This window comes from Coturnix japonica, chromosome 27, assembly GCF_054131305.1.
Source record: "Coturnix japonica strain WE chromosome 27, WE-NBRP24, whole genome shotgun sequence".
NCBI lineage: Eukaryota > Metazoa > Chordata > Aves > Galliformes > Phasianidae > Coturnix > Coturnix japonica.
In genome coordinates, this window is record NC_140689.1 from 484,579 (window position 1) to 504,418 (window position 19,840).

The 19,840-nt window shown below is 53.7% G+C and overlaps 1 protein-coding gene across 42 annotated transcripts in view; it reads left to right on the top strand.

Annotated features, from left to right (window-relative positions):
• ARNT (aryl hydrocarbon receptor nuclear translocator) overlaps window positions 1-19,840 on the top strand; it is a 35,552-nt gene that overhangs the window by 5,117 nt on the left and 10,595 nt on the right. For 15 of the 42 annotated variants that reach the window (XR_014937506.1, XR_014937507.1, XR_014937508.1 and 12 more), the window contains exons 3-12: window positions 2,015-2,059; window positions 3,738-3,782; window positions 8,453-8,497; window positions 15,330-15,543; window positions 17,456-17,669; window positions 17,752-17,817; window positions 17,930-18,029; window positions 18,413-18,478; window positions 19,271-19,356; window positions 19,759-19,835. Coding sequence is in view for 31 of the 42 variants with exons in the window: in XM_085524620.1 (XP_085380746.1) it covers window positions 2,015-2,059; window positions 3,738-3,782; window positions 8,453-8,497; window positions 15,330-15,543; window positions 17,456-17,669; window positions 17,752-17,817; window positions 17,930-18,029; window positions 18,413-18,478; window positions 19,271-19,356; window positions 19,759-19,835 (958 nt within the window). In the remaining 11 variants the exon portion in view is untranslated. The remainder of the gene's footprint in view (window positions 1-2,014; window positions 2,060-3,737; window positions 3,783-8,452; window positions 8,498-15,329; window positions 15,544-17,455; window positions 17,670-17,751; window positions 17,818-17,929; window positions 18,030-18,412; window positions 18,479-19,270; window positions 19,357-19,758; window positions 19,836-19,840) is intronic. The other 27 variants (XR_014937515.1, XR_014937516.1, XM_085524631.1 and 24 more) reach the window with 3 other exon arrangements.

Consider the following 19,840-nt stretch of genomic DNA (forward strand, 5'->3'; position numbering starts at 1 on the left):
AGTGTGAGTGTGAGCCCAATAAGGGGGAGTGTGAGCCCAGTATGGGGGAGTGTGAGCCCAATATGGGGGAGTGTGAGTGTGAGCCCAGTATGGGGGAGTGTGAGTGTGAGCCCAGTATGGGGGAGTGTGGGTGTGAGCCCAATATGGGGGAGTGAGTGTGAGCCCAGTATGGGGGAGTGTGAGCCCAATATGGGGGAGTGTGAGTGTGAGCCTAGTATGGGTGAGTGTGGGTGTGAGCCCAATGTGGGTAAGTGTGAGCCCAATGTGGGTGAGTGTGAGTGTGAGCCCAATATGGGGGAGTGAGTGTGAGCCCAATATGGGTGGGTGTGAGTGTGAACCCAATATGGGGGAGTGTGAGTGTGAGCCCAATATGAGTGTGAGCCCAATATGGGTGGGTGTGAGTGTGAGCCCAATGTGGGGGAGTGTGAGTGTGAGCCCAGTATGGGGGAGTGTGAGCCCAGTATGGGGGAGTGTGAGCCCAGTATGAGTGTGAGCCCAATATGGGTGGGTGTGAGTGTGAGCCCAGTATGGGGGAGTGTGAGTGTGAGATCAGCCTGGGTGAGTGTGATCCCAGTATGGGGGAGTGTGGGTGTGAGCCCAATATGGGGGAGTGAGTGTGAGCCCAGTATGGAGGAGTGTGATTGTGAACCCAGTATGGGTGAGTGAGCCCAGTATGGGGGAGTGTGAGCCCAGTATGAGTGTGAGCTGCACGTGGGGCACCCAGTGTTCAGCTTATCTCCTGGCAAGCCTGCATTCACTCCTACCTTCCATGCTGGGCTTTATGCTGCTCGTTTCCCTGTTCTGTATTACACACAGAAATAAAGGGGAGATGGAAGAGCTGGGTCAGAGCAAGGGGCTGTTCCCAAGGGCTGGAGCAGTGGGACGGGCAGGTCGCTGCTGCAGCACAGCACTGGGGGATGTCTGTGTCCCACTGGGATCCTCCCGGCTTTGTCTATGGGGGAGGTGCAGGGAAGCCGCACGGTGCCTGTGGGAGGCATTCAGTTTGCTGCAGATGCCTCTGCAAATTAAAAGGATATTGAGTGGCTTCTCTTCAATTCCTGGCACAAGAAATCTCCACTTCCAAGCTCATTAAAATCTCGTTCCCCGCCCTCCTCGTTGCTCACTTTCCTTTACCCCCATTCCCTGCCTGCTGCTCCTTCCTCACACTCCATTTAGAAGCACGGTGCTGTGCTGCCTCTTCGTGCCGCTTTTCCATCCTGGAAGGAAGTGCAGCTAAAAGCCCTTGCTGTGCTCTCACGTAGCTCTGTTGGAACCTCGTGTGCTCAGAGCTGATCCAAAGCTTTGAGCTGCACTGATCTGTGTGGGCAGCGAGGAGCAGTTGTGGCATTGCACACTCATGCAGCCCCCATTGCACACACACACCATTGCAACCCCGCCACTGCAACTCCTCATTACACCCCCCACCCCATTGCACCTTCCATTGCACATGCACACACACACTCATGCAGCCCCCATTGCAACCCCCCCCACTGCACCTCCCACTGCACACACACACACACCCATTGCAACCCCCCCCTTGCAACCACCCCATTGCACCTCCCATTGCACACACACACTCATGCAGCCTCCCATTGCACACACACCCATTGCAACCCACCATTGCAACCCCCCCATTGCACGAACACCATTGCACCTCCCATTGCACACACATACACACACGCTCTTGCAGGCCCCCATTGCACACACCCCCATTGCAACCCCCCCATTGCAACCCGCCCCATTGCACCTCCCACCCCATTGCCCTGCCCCCCATTGCAACCTCCCTCATTGCACACCCCCCCATTGCACAGCTGGGATGCAGCGGTGCTCAGCCTCCTGAGCTCTGTGTTATACACATAAGGGAATGGCTGCTCTGCTCCTTTGTCAATTGCTTTATGTCACTACTTGGGGTTACTTAAATCCTGTTGCCTGAATCCCTGCAAGGACACAGGGAGAAACAGCTTGTGAAAGGGAAACTGCTGGGTTAATAATTCTCATCTTACTTCTTTTTCAGGCTTGATTTTGATGATGATGGCGAAGGGAACAGTAAATTCCTCAGGTGAGGGAGAGCCTTATACACAGCAGTTCCTATGGCGTGGTCTGGGTGTCTGTACCCCCCGAGGAGGAGGGGAAGGAGCACAGGGGGAAGGAGGGACTCTGAAAGAGGCAGAGCTTCACTTCCTTGGGCTCTTTGCTCTTAGTAAGCAGCATTCCTCCATCTGCAGCAGCTGCCAGAGCTGCTGTGCACGTGGCTCTGTGAGGCTGGAGGGGGACTCTGGCCAGGAAGGATCCTTTCACCACTTCACAGAATGATCAAGGTTGGAAAAGACCCAGAAGATCATCCAGTCCAACCATCACCAATACTTCCCAGCTAAATCGTATCCCTCAACACAACAACACATAGGACCCCATAAAGACCACATAGGACCCCATAAGGACCCTATAGGAGCCACATAGGACCCCATAAAGACCACATAGGACCCCATAAAGACCACATAGGACCCCATAAGGACCGCATAAAGACCACATGGGACCCATAAGGAATCACAGAATGATCAAGGTTGGAAAAGACCTAGAAGATCATCCAGTCCAACCATCACCAATACTTCCCAGCTAAATCATATCCCTCAACACAATATCCAAACGCTTATTGAACACTCCCATGGTCGGTGACTCCACCACCTCCCTGTTCAGTGCATTCCAGTGCCTGACCACCCTTTCTGAGCAGTAATACTTCCTAATGTCCAGCCTGAATCTGCCCTCGCGCAGTTTGAAGCCATTCCCTCTAGTTCTGTCATCGATTACACGAGAGAAGAGGCCGACCCCCAGCTCACTACAACCCCCCTTATAGTTATAGAGAGCAATGAGGTCTCCCCTGAGCCTCCTCTTCTCCAGGATGAACATTCCCAGCTCCCTCAGCCTCTCCTCATACGGCCCCATTGTGCTCCAGACCCCTCACCAGCTTTGTTGCCCTCCTCTGAACGTGTTCCAGGGCTTCAGTGTCTTTCTTGCAGTGAGGGGCCCAAAACTGGACACAGTACTCGAGGTGCAGCCGCACCAATGCCAAGTACAGGGTCTTGACATGGCCACTGTGTTGGCCAAGCCCCTCTTTGTTGCAGGGAAAAACCTTGTACCCGATGCCTTGTTGGCACCAGAGTGAGGTGCTGAGCTTGAGCTGGTGCTTAACCACACTCTGGTGTTTCTGCATTTACATCTGCTGTGAAGATGCTCCGGTTGCAGAGATCTCCTTGTTCCTGCAGGGCTGCAGGCGTCTCCTCACCATCCATATGGAGCACAGAAGATTTGGAAGCTCTTCTGTCGTTTCAGTCTCACTCCCATGGCTTAGGGTTGCCCAGTGAATCATTTAGAGATGGCTGCCAATGGCCTGGGGGTCACCATGGCCCCCCTGGGCACAGGGGCTGCCCCTGGGATCCTCTGTGTGCACTGTTGGTTTGTATCCCCAGAGCTGAATTGAACCCATTGCTCCGTGTGGTTTTTGGGCTTGAATTACTGAGCGAGATGAGATAGAAATGTGATATGGGAAACAATCCAGGTGATAAGGATGTCCAGCTTAATTACTTGAACTAGATACATGAAGTCCTGGATTGCTCATGCACAGCAGGATGCAGTTACCTGCTCCACACCAGGCATTTCTACCTGATGTAATAAACTTTATCCTCTTGGAATAAATGTGAACATGGAATAATCACTTACTGATCGTCTCTCCCTCCTCCCAGGTGTGATGACGACTCGATGCCAAACGATAAGGAGCGCTTTGCCAGGTAAGGCTGCTCCGTGATGGCTGCCCTGCTCTATGGGGTGCTGCCCTGCCCTGCTCTATGGGGTGCAGCACTGCCCTGCTCTATGGGGTACAGCAGTGCCCTGCTCTATGGGGTGCTGCCCTGCCCTGCTCTATGGGGTGCTGCCCTGCCCTGCTCTATGGGGTGCAGCACTGCCCTGCTCTATGGGGTGCAGCACTGCCCTGCTCTATGGGGTGCAGCACTGCCCTGCTCTATGGGGTGCTGCCCTGCCCTGCTCTATGGGGTGCTGCCCTGCCCTGCTCTATGGGGTGCAGCACTGCCCTGCTCTATGGGGTGCTGCCCTGCTCTATGGGGTGCAGCAGTGTCCCGCTCTATGGGGTGCTGCAGTGCCCTGCCCTCCATCGATGACATTTGTGTCCTTTGAAGGCCGCTGTTTTTACACCAAAGGACCCAGATTCTTCCCTCTCTGTTTCTTCTGAACCAATTTATTACAGCTATGAGGAACTCATCTTCTTTCTCAGTGTTTTCGCTGCTGCTTTGGGCTCTTTGTTCTTTTCTCTCTTGCCTGGTTTTACTTGGATGGGGTTTCCTGGCCAGTCCTGTGTGCTCTGTGTGCTCAGCAGAGGCTTCATTTAAATGCTGTAACACTGGGCAGTGATTTTCCTCCACCTGTTGGTGTTTTCTTGCTTTTCTGAAGCCTGTGGAGCTGAGCAGAATTCATGGGTTCCTTTAGTTCTGGCTGAGCTGAGCTGCTCCTGTGTTGCATCCTGGGCTCTGTGAGTTCCAGCCTGTCCCTATGGGGGCCCAGCATTGTCCCTCTCACTGAGAGGAGGGTGGCTGTGCTTAGGGCAGGTGTCACCTCTGGGTGCATTGGGATCAATGTGGGTGTGGGGTCTTTTCCTGTGCTTCCCTCAAGGTCGTGCTGTGCAATGAGCTGGGTGGGATGGAGGTTCCCCAGATGCCTGCACTGGAGCAATGGGCTCCTCAGCATCTCATTGCATGGGGGTAAAGACGGCAGAGCCAACGCTTCAGCTTCAGCACACACTGATCACCCCCCGTAACCAGTGGGACTTGTGAGGCTCTGCAGCTTTTATAAGTGGGTTGATTTGGTCAGAAATGAAGCAGGTTGGTGCTATTTGGTCTGAGCTGACCAGCAGCTTTGTTCCCTCTGTGGGCTGCAGGCTCACCTTGTGCTGCTCCTGTGTGCTGTACCAGGACACACAGTGCCTGCCTTCATGCCTTGCTGTGCTCACTCCGAAGCTGCAGCTCAGGGCACGGCAGTTGTATGGCAGTTGTATGGCAGTTTGTTATCAAGGGCAGCCAGGTCTCAAGGGGAAAAGCACAGCAGCTTTGGCAGAGCAGGGTCTGCAGGTTCCTCCTGCAAGCTGGCGGTGCAGGCGGCTGCTCAGGGACGTCTGTGATGGGGCACATAGTGATGGGGCACATAGTGATGGGGCACATAGTGATGGGGCACATAGTGATGGGACACATAGTGATGGGGCACATAATGATGGGGCACATAGTGATGGGGCACATAGTGATGGGGCACATAGTGATGGGGCACATAGTGATGGGGCACAGAATGATGGGGCACATAGTGATGGGGCACATAGTGATGGGGCACAGAATGATGGGGCACATAGTGATGGGGCACAGAATGATGGAGCACATAGTGATGGGGCACATAATGATGGGGCACATAGTGATGGGACACATAATGATGGGGCACATAATGATGGGGCACATAGTGATGGGGCACAGTGATGGGGCACATAATGATGGAGCACATAGTGATGGGGCACATAGTGATGGGGCACATAGTGATGGGACACATAGTGATGGGGCACATAGTGATGGGGCACATAGTGATGGGACACATAGTGATGGGGCACATAGTGATGGGACACATAATGATGGGGCACATAGTGATGGGGCACATAATGATGGGGCACATAGTGATGGGACACATAGTGATGGGGCACATAGTGATGGGGCACATAGTGATGGGACACATAGTGATGGGGCACATAGTGATGGGGCACATAATGATGGGGCACATAGTGATGGGACACATAGTGATGGGGCACATAGTGATGGGGCACATAGTGATGGGGCACAGAATGATGGGGCACATAGTGATGGGGCACATAATGATGGGGCACATAGTGATGGGACACATAGTGATGGGGCACATAGTGATGGGGCACATAGTGATGGGACACATAGTGATGGGGCACATAGTGATGGGGCACATAGTGATGGGGCACATAGTGATGGGGCACATAGTGATGGGACACATAGTGATGGGGCACATAGTGATGGGACACATAATGATGGGGCACATAGTGATGGGGCACATAATGATGGGGCACATAGTGATGGGGCACATAGTGATGGGACACATAATGATGGGGCACATAGTGATGGGGCACATAGTGATGGGGCACATAATGATGGGGCACATAGTGATGGGGCACATAATGATGGGGCACATAGTGATGGGGCACATAGTGATGGGGCACATAGTGATGGGACACATAGTGATGGGGCACATAGTGATGGGACACATAGTGATGGGGCACAGAATGATGGGGCACATAGTGATGGGGCACATAGTGATGGGACACATAGTGATGGGGCACATAGTGATGGGGCACATAATGATGGGGCACATAGTGATGGGGCACATAGTGATGGGGCACAGAATGATGGGGCACATAGTGATGGGGCACATAGTGATGGGGCACATAGTGATGGGGCACATAGTGATGGGGCACATAATGATGGGACACATAGTGATGGGGCACATAGTGATGGGGCACATAGTGATGGGACACATAGTGATGGGGCACATAGTGATGGGGCACATAATGATGGGGCACATAGTGATGGGGCACATAGTGATGGGGCACATAGTGATGGGACACATAGTGATGGGGCACATAGTGATGGGACACATAGTGATGGGGCACAGAATGATGGGGCACATAGTGATGGGGCACATAGTGATGGGACACATAGTGATGGGGCACATAGTGATGGGGCACATAATGATGGGGCACATAGTGATGGGGCACATAGTGATGGGGCACAGAATGATGGGGCACATAGTGATGGGGCACATAGTGATGGGGCACATAGTGATGGGGCACATAGTGATGGGGCACATAATGATGGGGCACATAGTGATGGGGCACATAGTGATGGGGCACATAATGATGGGGCACATAGTGATGGGGCACATAATGATGGGGCACATAGTGATGGGGCACATAGTGATGGGGCACATAGTGATGGGGCACATAGTGATGGGACACATAGTGATGGGGCACATAGTGATGGGACACATAGTGATGGGGCACAGAATGATGGGGCACATAGTGATGGGGCACATAGTGATGGGACACATAGTGATGGGGCACATAGTGATGGGGCACATAATGATGGGGCACATAGTGATGGGGCACATAGTGATGGGGCACATAATGATGGGGCACATAGTGATGGGGCACATAATGATGGGACACATAGTGATGGGGCACAGAATGATGGGGCACATAGTGATGGGGCACATAGTGATGGGGCACATAGTGATGGGACACATAGTGATGGGGCACATAATGATGGAGCACATAATGATGGAGCACATAGTGATGGGGCACATAGTGATGGGGCACATAGTGATGGGGCACATAATGATGGAGCACATAGTGATGGGGCACATAATGATGGGGCACATAGTGATGGGGCACATAGTGATGGAGCACATAGTGATGGGGCACATAGTGATGGGGCACATAGTGATGGGGCACATAATGATGGGGCACATAGTGATGGGGCACATAGTGATGGGGCACATAGTGATGGGACACATAGTGATGGGGCACATAGTGATGGGACACATAGTGATGGGGCACATAGTGATGGGGCACATAATGATGGGGCACATAATGATGGGGCACAGAATGATGGGGCACATAGTGATGGGGCACATAGTGATGGGGCACATAGTGATGGGGCACAGAATGATGGGGCACGTAGTGATGGGGCACATAGTGATGGGGCACATAATGATGGGGCACATAGTGATGGGGCACATAGTGATGGGGCACATAATGATGGGGCACATAATGATGGGGCACATAATGATGGGGCACATAATGATGGGGCACATAGCAATGGGGCACATCACATCCACGTGTCCTGCAGCCGTGTTGTCTGTAGCAGCGTTGCATTGCTGTGATTGGTGCTGTCTGTGAGCCCAGCTGTCCTCACATTACGTTGTTTTTTCCTTGAATCTGCTTTCCTGGTTTGTCCATAACACCAAAGAGGCTCTTCCTTGATTTATTTCCTTTTCCTTCCTAAGCAAAGGTCAGTTGAATGTGCTGGGGGCCCCATTGGTAGCTGTGCCATTAACCTCTTAATCCTGCACAGAGCAAACTGTGCTCAGTCACACCCCCCAACCCGTTTCACCATCTGATAAACATCTTAAAGCCTTCAAACAACGCGGCTGGCTGGCACTGCTCTGCTGTGTGAGGGTGCAGAGATCCCATTTGGTTTCATTGAAGCACCCCTGTGCAGCCCAGCTGTGCCTGCAGGCCGGCTTTCCTCCTGCATCCTCCCATTTCTTCATTCCATTCAACTCTTTTATTTTCCCCCATTTGAGCTTAGCTCACTGATTTTATTTTTAGGTCTGATGATGAGCAGAGTTCAGCGGATAAGGAGAGACTTGCCAGGTAGGAGAATGGAGATTGCGAGCATGGACCAGCAGAGTATCCCTTCCCTTTGTGTCTCTAGGTGTCCCTCCTCCTTTCTGTCTCCCTTCCTTCCCCCCAACTGCTGCAGTAGAGGATTGAAAATGAGCAGAGTGCTGGGCATTGCTGTGTAATGGGCAATAGGAGGGAAAGGCATCCAGTCCTGCTGCAGGAATGGCCATGGGGAGCACACAGGATTTGCTCCCTGTGCACAGTGTGCTTGTGCTGCTGCTTCACTCAGCTCTGCAGCTTTGCTAACCTGTGCTGGCTCAGGTGCCACAGGGTGCACCAAGGGATTGCTGAGCTCATGTCAGAGCAGACACTGAGAGCTGCACTGGTGCAGGTTGGTTGTTGCTTCCTACCTCTTCCTTTCATGGCCCTGTTAAACAAAAACCAAATGTGAAGGGAAAATAAAGCCCTTCCCCATGAGAACAACTCAGGTTTATTGCACACAGCACAGGGCTCTGGTTGTTCCCTGGGTTCTTGGCTGTGGTTCTGCAGGGATCGTGGCCCTCACTGAGGGGTTCATCTCCAATGCTGCACTGTTAGACCTGTTAGTGCATCTCCAATGCACTGTTAGACCTGTTAGTGCATCTCCAATGCACTGTTAGACCTGTTAGTGCATCTCCAATGCACTGTTAGACCTGTTAGTGCATCTCCAATGCACTGTTAGACCTTCACTCAGACTCACACCCTGCACATCTGGGGGGGTGTTGTTAAAGCATTGCCCCAGATCATACACCTCCCCGATCCAAACTGCAGGGTAACACAAACCAGCTGAACAAAAACCAAACCCACAGCTTTTTGTTGCTAATTTATGGTGATAATTAGCAGGGAATGGCTCGCTTTGTGCTTTGCCATACCCTGTCACTTCCCTGGGCTGTCCCACCCTGGATTCATTTTTAGTGTGTAGAGCTGAGAAGGCTTCAGTTGTGCTCAGCTGATCCCATCTGAAATACAGACCCCCCCAGCACAGCCCTCCCTGTGATGGTGCAGAGCTGAAATAGCTGAGATAAGGAACTGAGAGCTGGGGCTGTGAGTGCAGCACAGCGCTGTGTTCTGTGGGTTTACCTTCCCAGTCACCCCTTCCTCTGTCCCTGGTAGTGAGCTCCTGCTGTCACACACAGCACAGTAAGGCGCTGCAAGGTCTGCTGGTTTCCCAATGGCCTTTTAGTGGAGGTAGCTTTGTTTTCACCCCAGCACTCAGCTTTGGAGGAGCTGAATTGAAGGTGAGTGTGATAATGAAGCTCTTCCTTCTGCCCTTGCAGTGAGGAGCACAGTCACCCAATGGCTGCACACACTGATGCTCAGAGCTCCCTTCTTGTGTTTTGTCTTTAACTCACTTGCCTGTCCGTGTTCCTCCCACACTCATCTCATTCCATGTTCCCATCGCTGCTTCCTTCAATCCCATCCATCCTTTTGGATAGGAAACCTGGCTTGGAGGTTCTGTTTAAGGGGAAAACCCACTTGGTGGCAATGCTGGATAGGAAGGAGCAGGTCTGCAAGGTTATAACCTGACCCCCAGGGACCTGGGGAGAGGAACATGCCTTGTGAGCTGGCTGGCAAAAGCCTGTGAGGAGCCTGAAGAAGGGCAGTAGATGGTCAGCACTTATTGCAGGGCTGTGCTAGAGCTGAGTGTGCACACAGGGCTGTGTTAGAGCTGGGTGTGCACACAGGGCTGTGTTAGAGCTGAGTGTGCACCCAGGGCTGTGTTAGAGCTGAGTGTGCACCCAGGGCTGTATTAGAGCTGAGTGTATACCCAGGGCTGTGTTAGAGCTGAGTGTGCACACAGGGCTGTGTTAGAGCTGAGTGTGCACACAGGGCTGTGTTAGAGCTGTGTGTGCACACAGGGCTGTGTTAGAGCTGAGTGTGCACACAGGGCTGTGCTAGAGCTGAGTGTGCACACAGGGCTGTGTTAGAGCTGTGTGCACACAGGGCTGTGTTAGAGCTGAGTGTGCACACAGGGCTGTGTTAGAGCTGTGTGTGCACCCAGGGCTGTGTTAGAGCTTGGTGTGCACCCAGGGCTGTGTTAGAGCTGAGTGTGCACACAGGGCTGTGTTAGAGCTGGGTGTGCACACAGGGCTGTGTTAGAGCTGTGTGTGCACACAGGGCTGTGTTAGAGCTGAGTGTGCACCCAGGGCTGTGTTAGAGCTGGGTGTGCACACAGGGCTGTGTTAGAGCTGGGTGTGCACACAGGGCTGTGTTAGAGCTGAGTGTGCACACAGGGCTGTGTTAGAGCTGAGTGTGCACCCAGGGCTGTGTTAGAGCTGTGTGTGCACACAGGGCTGTGTTAGAGCTGTGAGTGCACACAGGGCTGTGTTAGAGCTGTGTGTGCACACAGGGCTGTGTTAGAGCTGAGTGTGCACACAGGGCTGTGTTAGAGCTGGGTGTGCACACAGGGCTGTGTTAGAGCTGGGTGTGCACACAGGGCTGTGTTAGAGCTGAGTGTGCACACAGGGCTGTGATAGAGCTGAGTGTGCACATGGGGCTGTGTTAGAGCTGAGTGTGCACATGGGGCTGTGTTAGAGCTGTGTGTGCACACAGGGCTGTGTTAGAGCTGGGTGTGCACACAGGGCTGTGCTAGAGCTGAGTATGCACACAGGGCTGTGTTAGAGCTGAGTGTGCACACAGGGCTGTGTTAGAGCTGAGTGTGCACACAGGGCTGTGATAGAGCTGAGTGTGCACATGGGGCTGTGTTAGAGCTGAGTGTGCACATGGGGCTGTGTTAGAGCTGTGTGTGCACACAGGGCTGTGCTAGAGCTGAGTATGCACACAGGGCTGTGTTAGAGCTGAGTGTGCACACAGGGCTGTGTTAGAGCTGAGTGTGCACACAGGGCTGTGTTAGAGCTGAGTGTGCACACAGGGCTGTGTTAGAGAGCTGGGTGTGCACCCAGGGCTGTGTTAGAGCTGGGTGTGCACACAGGGCTGTGTTAGAGATGAGTGTGCACACAGGGCTGTATTAGAGCTGAGTGTGCACACAGGGTGTTAGAGCTGAGTGTGCACACAGGGCTGTGTTAGAGCTGAGTGTGCACACAGGGCTGTGCTAGAGCTGGGTGTGCACACAGGGCTGTGTTAGAGCTGAGTGTGCACACAGGGCTGTGTTAGAGCTGTGTGTGCACACAGGGCTGTGTTAGAGCTGAGTGTGCACACAGGGCTGTGTTAGAGCTGTGTGTGCACCCAGGGCTGTGTTAGAGCTGTGTGTGCACACAGGGCTGTGTTAGAGCTGTGTGTGCACACAGGGCTGTGTTAGAGCTGAGTGTGCACACAGGGCTGTGTTAGAGCTGGGTGTGCACACAGGGCTGTGTTAGAGCTGTGTGTGCACACAGGGCTGTGTTAGAGCTGAGTGTGCACACAGGGCTGTGATAGAGCTGAGTGTGCACACAGGGCTGTGTTAGAGCTGGGTGTGCACACAGGGCTGTGTTAGAGCTGAGTGTGCACACAGGACTGTGTTAGAGAGCTGGGTGTGCACCCAGGGCTGTGTTAGAGCTGGGTGTGCACACAGGGCTGTGTTAGAGCTGAGTGTGCACACAGGGCTGTATTAGAGCTGAGTGTGCACACAGGGTGTTAGAGCTGAGTGTGCACACAGGGCTGTGTTAGAGCTGAGTGTGCACACAGGGCTGTGTTAGAGCTGTGTGTGCACACAGGGCTGTGTTAGAGCTGTGTGTGCACACAGGGCTGTGTTAGAGCTGAGTGTGCACACAGGACTGTGATAGAGCTGTGTGTGCACACAGGGCTGTGTTAGAGCTGGGTGTGCACACAGGGCTGTGTTAGAGCTGGGTGTGCACCCAGGGCTGTGTTAGAGCTGAGTGTGCACACAGGGCTGTGTTAGAGCTGGGTGTGCACACAGGGCTGTGTTAGAGCTGAGTGTGCACACAGGGCTGTGTTAGAGCTGGGTGTGCACACAGGGCTGTGCTAGAGCTGGGTGTGCACACAGGGCTATGTTAGAGCTGGGTGTGCACACAGGGCTGTGATAGAGCTGAGTGTGCACCCAGGGCTGTGTTAGAGCTGGGTGTGCACAGGGGGCTGTGTTAGAGCTGAGTGTGCACACAGGGCTGTGTTAGAGCTGGGTGTGCACACAGGGCTGTGTTAGAGCGGGGTGTGCACACAGGGCTGTGATAGAGCTGAGTGTGCACCCAGGGCTGTGTTAGAGCTGTGTGTGCACACAGGGCTTTGCTAGAGCTGGGTGTGCACACAGGGCTGTGTTAGAGCTGAGTGTGCACCCAGGGCTGTGTTAGAGCTGTGAGTGCACACAGGGCTGTGTTAGAGCTGAGTGTGCACCCAGGGCTGTGTTAGAGCTGTGAGTGCACACAGGGCTGTGTTAGAGCTGTGTGTGCACACAGGGCTGTGTTAGAGCTGAGTGTGCACCCAGGGTTGTGTTAGAGCTGTGTGTGCACACAGGGCTGTGTTAGAGCTGAGTGTGCACACAGGGCTGTGTTAGAGCTGTGTGTGCACACAGGGCTGTGTTAGAGCTGAGTGTGCACACAGGGCTGTGTTAGAGCTGGGTGTGCACACAGGGCTGTGTTAGAGCTGTGTGTGCACACAGGGCTGTGTTAGAGCTGTGTGTGCACACAGGGCTGTGTTAGAGCTGAGTGTGCACACAGGGCTGTGTTAGAGCTGTGAGTGCACACAGGGCTGTGTTAGAGCTGGGTGTGCACACAGGGCTGTGTTAGAGCTGAGTGTGCACACAGGGCTGTGTTAGAGCTGGGTGTGCACACAGGGCTGTGTTAGAGCTGGGTGTGCACACAGGGCTGTGTTAGAGCTGGGTGTGCACCCAGGGCTGTGTTAGAGCTGTGAGTGCACACAGGGCTTTGCTAGAGCTGTGTGTGCACACAGGGCTGTGTTAGAGCTGTGAGTGCACACAGGGCTTTGCTAGAGCTGTGTGTGCACACAGGGCTGTGTTAGAGCTGGGTGTGCACACAGGGCTGTGTTAGAGCTGGGTGTGCACACAGGGCTGTGTTAGAGCTGGGTGTGCACAGGGGGCTGTGTTAGAGCTGGGTGTGCACACGGGGCTGTGTTAGAGCTGAGTGTGCACCCAGGGCTGTGTTAGAGCTGGGTGTGCACACAGGGCTGTGTTAGAGCTGGGTGTGCACACAGGGCTGTGTTAGAGCTGGGTGTGCACCCAGGGCTGTGTTAGAGCTGTGTGTGCACACAGGGCTGTGTTAGAGCTGGGTGTGCACACAGGGCTGTGTTAGAGCTGGGTGTGCACACAGGGCTGTGTTAGAGCTGTGTGTGCACACAGGGCTGTGTTAGAGCTGAGTGTGCACACAGGGCTGTGTTAGAGCTGTGAGTGCACACAGGGCTGTGTTAGAGCTGGGTGTGCACACAGGGCTGTGTTAGAGCTGAGTGTGCACACAGGGCTGTGTTAGAGCTGGGTGTGCACACAGGGCTGTGTTAGAGCTGGGTGTGCACACAGGGCTGTGTTAGAGCTGGGTGTGCACCCAGGGCTGTGTTAGAGCTGTGAGTGCACACAGGGCTTTGCTAGAGCTGTGTGTGCACACAGGGCTGTGTTAGAGCTGTGAGTGCACACAGGGCTTTGCTAGAGCTGTGTGTGCACACAGGGCTGTGTTAGAGCTGGGTGTGCACACAGGGCTGTGTTAGAGCTGGGTGTGCACACAGGGCTGTGTTAGAGCTGGGTGTGCACAGGGGGCTGTGTTAGAGCTGGGTGTGCACACGGGGCTGTGTTAGAGCTGAGTGTGCACCCAGGGCTGTGTTAGAGCTGGGTGTGCACACAGGGCTGTGTTAGAGCTGGGTGTGCACACAGGGCTGTGTTAGAGCTGGGTGTGCACCCAGGGCTGTGTTAGAGCTGTGTGTGCACACAGGGCTGTGTTAGAGCTGTGTGTGCACACAGGGCTGTGTTAGAGCTGAGTGTGCACACAGGGCTGTGTTAGAGCTGAGTGTGCACACAGGGCTGTGTTAGAGCTGAGTGTGCACACAGGGCTGTGATAGAGCTGGGTGTGCACCCAGGGCTGTGTTAGAGCTGTGTGCACACAGGGCTGTGTTAGAGCTGAGTGTGCACACAGGGCTGTGTTAGAGCTGTGTGTGCACACAGGGCTGTGTTAGAGCTGAGTGTGCACACAGGGCTGTGTTAGAGCTGTGTGTGCACACAGGGCTGTGTTAGAGCTGAGTGTGCACACAGGGCTGTGTTAGAGCTGAGTGTGCACACAGGGGCTGCCCCTGTTGGCCTGGGTTGGTGCAGCAGTCAGGCCACTTCTGCTCTGAAGCTTCCCCTTCTACCACGTTATTGTAAGGGGATCTCAGTGTAACAGAGCATCTCCATGAGGGCAGCGCAAGGTGAGGTTTGTCCGTGGTCATTTAGATATCCGGGTTTTAGTTGCAGCCCTGGCCTCCTTGTGTGGTTCATGGAGATGGAGGGATGTGTGCAGTCCTCAAGCAGGGAGCAGGGTGAGCATGTGCTGCGTGCTGTGCTGCTCCCGATGGAGCCTGCTGACCCTGCCTTGAGGCTGTGCTGAAGGAAGGAGTCCTTTGGCTCACGTGAAGCATTCCAGAGATGATGGAGAAGCTTTTTTTCAAGCTGCATAAGCTTGTATCCTTCATGAGACAGCAGGGGAGCAGCGTGGCATAAAGTGAGGCTCTCACCCGAAGCAAGGAAGGTGCAGCTGTAGCCTCTTCTCCTTGCACTCGTTCCTGCGTCCCCTTGTGCACGAGCAGCATGCAGGTGCTTGCAGCCCTTCTAACTCCCAGTGACCCCAATGCATCTCTGTGTGTTGCACTCCGGGAGCCTTGGGAAGGCAATGGAGCCTCCTGGCCTGGTGGTAACTTCATCTTCCTGCTTTCCTCCCCGGCCTTTTTGCAGGGAGAATCACAGCGAGATCGAACGTAGGCGCAGGAACAAGATGACAGCGTACATCACCGAGCTGTCCGACATGGTGCCCACCTGCAGCGCCCTGGCACGCAAACCAGACAAGCTGACCATCTTACGTATGGCCGTGTCCCATATGAAATCACTGCGTGGCACAGGGAACACCTCCACGGACGGCACCTACAAACCTTCCTTCCTCACCGACCAGGTCTGGGCTTTGAGCTGCTTTGTGGGGAGAGCTGCCAGCTGGGCAGGGGGAGGTTTCACTGTGGGAGGCAGGAGTGGGGGCACAAGGGTTGGTTGGGGGCTCAGAGGGCATCAGTGTGAATTGTTTGGACCTGAGCAATGCCTTTGACATGGTCCCCCACCACATCCTCATCTCCAAACTGGAGGGAAGTGGGTTTGATGGGTGGACAACTCAATGGATAAGCAATTGGTTGAAAGGCCGCAGACAGAGGGTGGTGGTCAATGGCTCTATGTCCAGTGGAGGTCGGTAATGAGCAGTGTCCCACAAGGGTCTGTCTTGGGACCGGTGCACTTTAAAATCTTTATTAATGACATCAGTGATGGAATTGAGTGCACCCTCAGCAAGTTTGCTGACGACACCAAGCTGAGTGGTGCGGTCAATACGGTGGAAGGAAGGGATGCCATTCAGAGGGACCTTGACAGGCTGGAAAGCTGGGCTCGGGTGAACCTAATGAGGTTCAACACGGCAAAGTGCAAGGTTTGGCACTTGGGCCGGAAGAAGCCCAGGCACCTGTACAGGCTGGGAGGAGTGGTCCTTGAGAGCAGCTCGGCAGAGAAGGACCTGGGGGTCCTGATGGACGAGAGACTCAACATGAGCCAGCAGTGCGCTCTGGCAGCCCGGAAAGCAAATGGGATCCTGGGCTCCATCAGGAGAGGGGTGGTCAGCAGGGATAGGGAGGTGATTGTCCCTCTTTACTCGGCTCTTGTGAGGCCCCATCTGGAGTACTGTGTCCAGGTGTGGAGCCCTCAGTACAAAAAAGACATGGAGATTTTGGAAAGGGTCCAGAGGAGGGACACGAAGATGGTCAGGGGGCTGGTGATCCCATTGCAGCCTAAAGTACCTGAAGGGAACCTATATCCAGGGGGTGACCTCAGTGCAGCCTTTCAATACCTGAAGGGAACCTATATCCTATATCCAGGAGAGGAGTCAACACTTGGAAAGGGCTGACAATAGCAGGACACAGGGAAATGGTTTTAAGTTAAAAGAGGGAAGATTTAGGTTGGATGTTAGGGGGAAGTTCTTCACTAGGAGAGTGGTTAGGCCCTGGAACAGGCTGCACAGGGAGGTTGTGGATGCCCCGTCCTTGGAGGTGTTCAAGGCCAGGTTGGACGGGGCCCTGGGCAACCTGATCTATGGGGTCACTATGGGGATCTATAGGGTCTATGGGGTCTATATGGGGATCTATGGGGTCTCCTGGGCAACCTGATCTAGTAAATATGGATGTTTGGTGGCCCTGCCAGGCAGGGGGGTTGGAACTACATGATCCTTGAGGTCCCTTCCAACCTGGGTCATTCTGTGATTCTATGGGGGCTGTGGGGTTTATGGAGTCTCTGTGGGTCTCTATGGGGTCTCTATGGGGATCTATGGGGACTCTGTGGGGTTAATGGGCTCTATGGGGGGTTGGAACTACATGATCCTTGAGGTCCCTTCCAACCCAGGTGATTCTGTGATTGTATAGGAGCTGTGGGGTTTATGGAGTCTCTATGGGGATCTATGGGTCTCTATGGGGATCTGTGGGGTTATCGGGGGCATATGGGGTCTCTATGGGTCTCTGTGGGGTCTCTATGGGGATCTATGGGGTCTATGGGGTCTCTATGGGGTTAATGGAGTCTGTGGGGGGTTGGAACTACATGATCCTTGAGGTCCCTTCCAACCCAGGTGATTCTGTGATTCTATGGGGGCTGTGGGGTTTATGGAGTCTCTATGGGTCTCTATGGGATCTCTATGGGTCTCTATGGGATCTCTATGGGTCTCTATGGGGTCTCTATGGGGATCTATGGGGTCTCTATGGGGTTAATGGGCTCTATGGGGGGTTGGAACTACATGATCCTTGAGGTCCCTTCCAACCCGGGTCATTCTGGGTTGAACACAGGAGCTCAAGCACCTGATCCTGGAGGCAGCTGATGGATTCCTGTTCATCGTGTCCTGCGAGACGGGCAGGGTGGTTTACGTGTCGGACTCGGTGACTCCCGTCCTCAACCAGCCGCAGTCCGAGTGGTTCGGCAGCACACTGTACGACCAGGTGCACCCCGACGATGTGGGCAAGCTGAGGGAGCAGCTCTCCACGTCAGAGAACGCACTGACAGGTAAATGAGCCCGGGGAGGGCGGGCAGGGGAGGGCAGAGCGACAGCCAGCCAAGGACCTGGATTAAAACCTTCCCTTTGTAGAAGGAACCAAACCCTGGTGCCTTTCTAACAAGGATCCTGCAGCCCCCCCTGAGAGTGCATCTAAAGGTACCAGTGGTGACACTTCTCTCTTGCTGGTTTCCTACTCACGTTGCCTGGTGCCTGTGCTGGGGAAGGGGCTCGATCTGCTGTAACCTCTGGGTTCTCCTTCCTCCTTCAGGTCGCATCCTGGATTTGAAGACGGGAACTGTCAAGAAGGAAGGGCAGCAGTCCATGAGGATGTGCATGGGCTCACGGAGATCCTTCATCTGCCGCATGAGGTAACGGGGGAACCCTCAGGGTCAGCACTTGAGGCTGAACTCACTCATCTTACTCCAACTCCTTTTGCTCATTCATGGATATAACATGGCACAGCTTTCCATGCTGAGTTAGCAGCTGAGTTTATTCTCCCTGTGCTAAGGTGGCTCTGTGCTGTAGTTATAGGAGACTCAGTTTTAAGTGACAATCTATTTCACCCCCAAGTGTCACTGCTCCTCTCCAGGTGCCCAGAACGAGCACTTTCCATCTGCATGATGGAGGTTTGGAGGCTCATCCCCATTTATTATAGAGAACTTTGTGTAATTCAACATGGTGAGATTGTTTTGATGCTGAACGAGAGAGAAACAAAAGCATTTCTTCCCTCTCACTCCTTATTGTGGTGCAGGTGTGGGAACAGCTCCGTGGATGCAGTGTCTGTGAATCGTCTCAGCTTCATGAGGAATCGCTGCAGGTGGGTGAGATGAGGGTTATGGGCAGAGCTGTATGGGTTTGTTAGGGTTATGGGCAGAGCTGTATGGGTTTATTAGGGTTATGGGCAGAGCTGTATGGGTTTATTAGGGTAATGGGCAGAGCTGTATGGGTTTATTGGGGTTATGGGCAGAGCTGTATGGGTTTATTAGGGTTATGGGCAGAGCTGTATGGGTTTGTTAGGGTTATGGGCAGAGCCTTATGGGTTTATTAGGGTAATGGGCAGAGCTGTATGGGTTTATTAGGGTTATGGGCAGAGCCTTATGGGTTTGTTAGGGTTATGGGCAGAGCTGTATGGGTTTATTAGGGTAATGGGCAGAGCTGTATGGGTTTTTTAGGGTTATAGGCAGAGCCTTATGGGTTTATTAGGGTTATGGGCATTGTTAGGAGCCCAGGGGTCAGGGCTCTGCAGCACAGTGCTGGGGCCCTGTGAGCTCATACAGCTCATAGAAGAGAAGTGCTGGAGGAGGAACCAAAGTTCATCTTGGTACAGATGAGTCTTCCTTGATTCCAGACTTGGGTCTGAAGTCACTTTAAAGCCACGTGTTCTTCAGGCTGTTGTTGTTGGGCTCTGGTGGATGTTGTCTGTGTGTTAATTAAAAGATTAAAAGGACCTGAGGTCCCTTCTGACTTTGTGTCTGCGTCCCCAGAGCTCTTGCATTCACATTAAGTCTCTCTTTACCTCTAAGACATTCAGTGTTTTTGGAAGGCAGTTACGAGACCTTGCCTGACCTGATTTGACACGTGGCCTAAACAGCTGCTTCTCTCTTTCAAGGAACGGCTTAGGTGCCACGAAGGATGGGGAGCCCCACTACGTGGTGGTGCACTGCACAGGTTACATCAAGGCCTGGCCCCCTGCAGGTAACAGCTCCGCAAAGCCCCCTGGACACGTGGCTCTGAAACTGTCCCCTCTGAACAAGCCAATGCTTCCCATACATCTGTCACTTCTTGTGCTGGGTCTGGAGTGATGTTTGCAGGTGTGGGATGAGAGGTTTGTGTTAAACCTTGCCCTGTGCAGAGGGCAGCAGTCATGGTAGGCTGATGTGCTGGCTGGAAGGGAGAGAACTCGAACCATTCTGGCAAGAACAGGGATGGGGAGGCAGCTTAACATCAAATTCCTTCATGGAAAAAGATTCTGAGTAACAAATTGGGGTGGAAAAGTGTCCCAGAGCCAGACCTGCATGTCTGTCTTCTTTTTTTCCTCTACAATCAGCAGTTCTTCCCCTATTGACCTTGCTGGACTTTTTGGCACTCCTCTCCCAGGTGTTTCACTGCCTGATGATGACCCAGATGCTGGCCAGGGCAGCAAGTTTTGCCTGGTGGCTATTGGCAGGCTGCAGGTCTG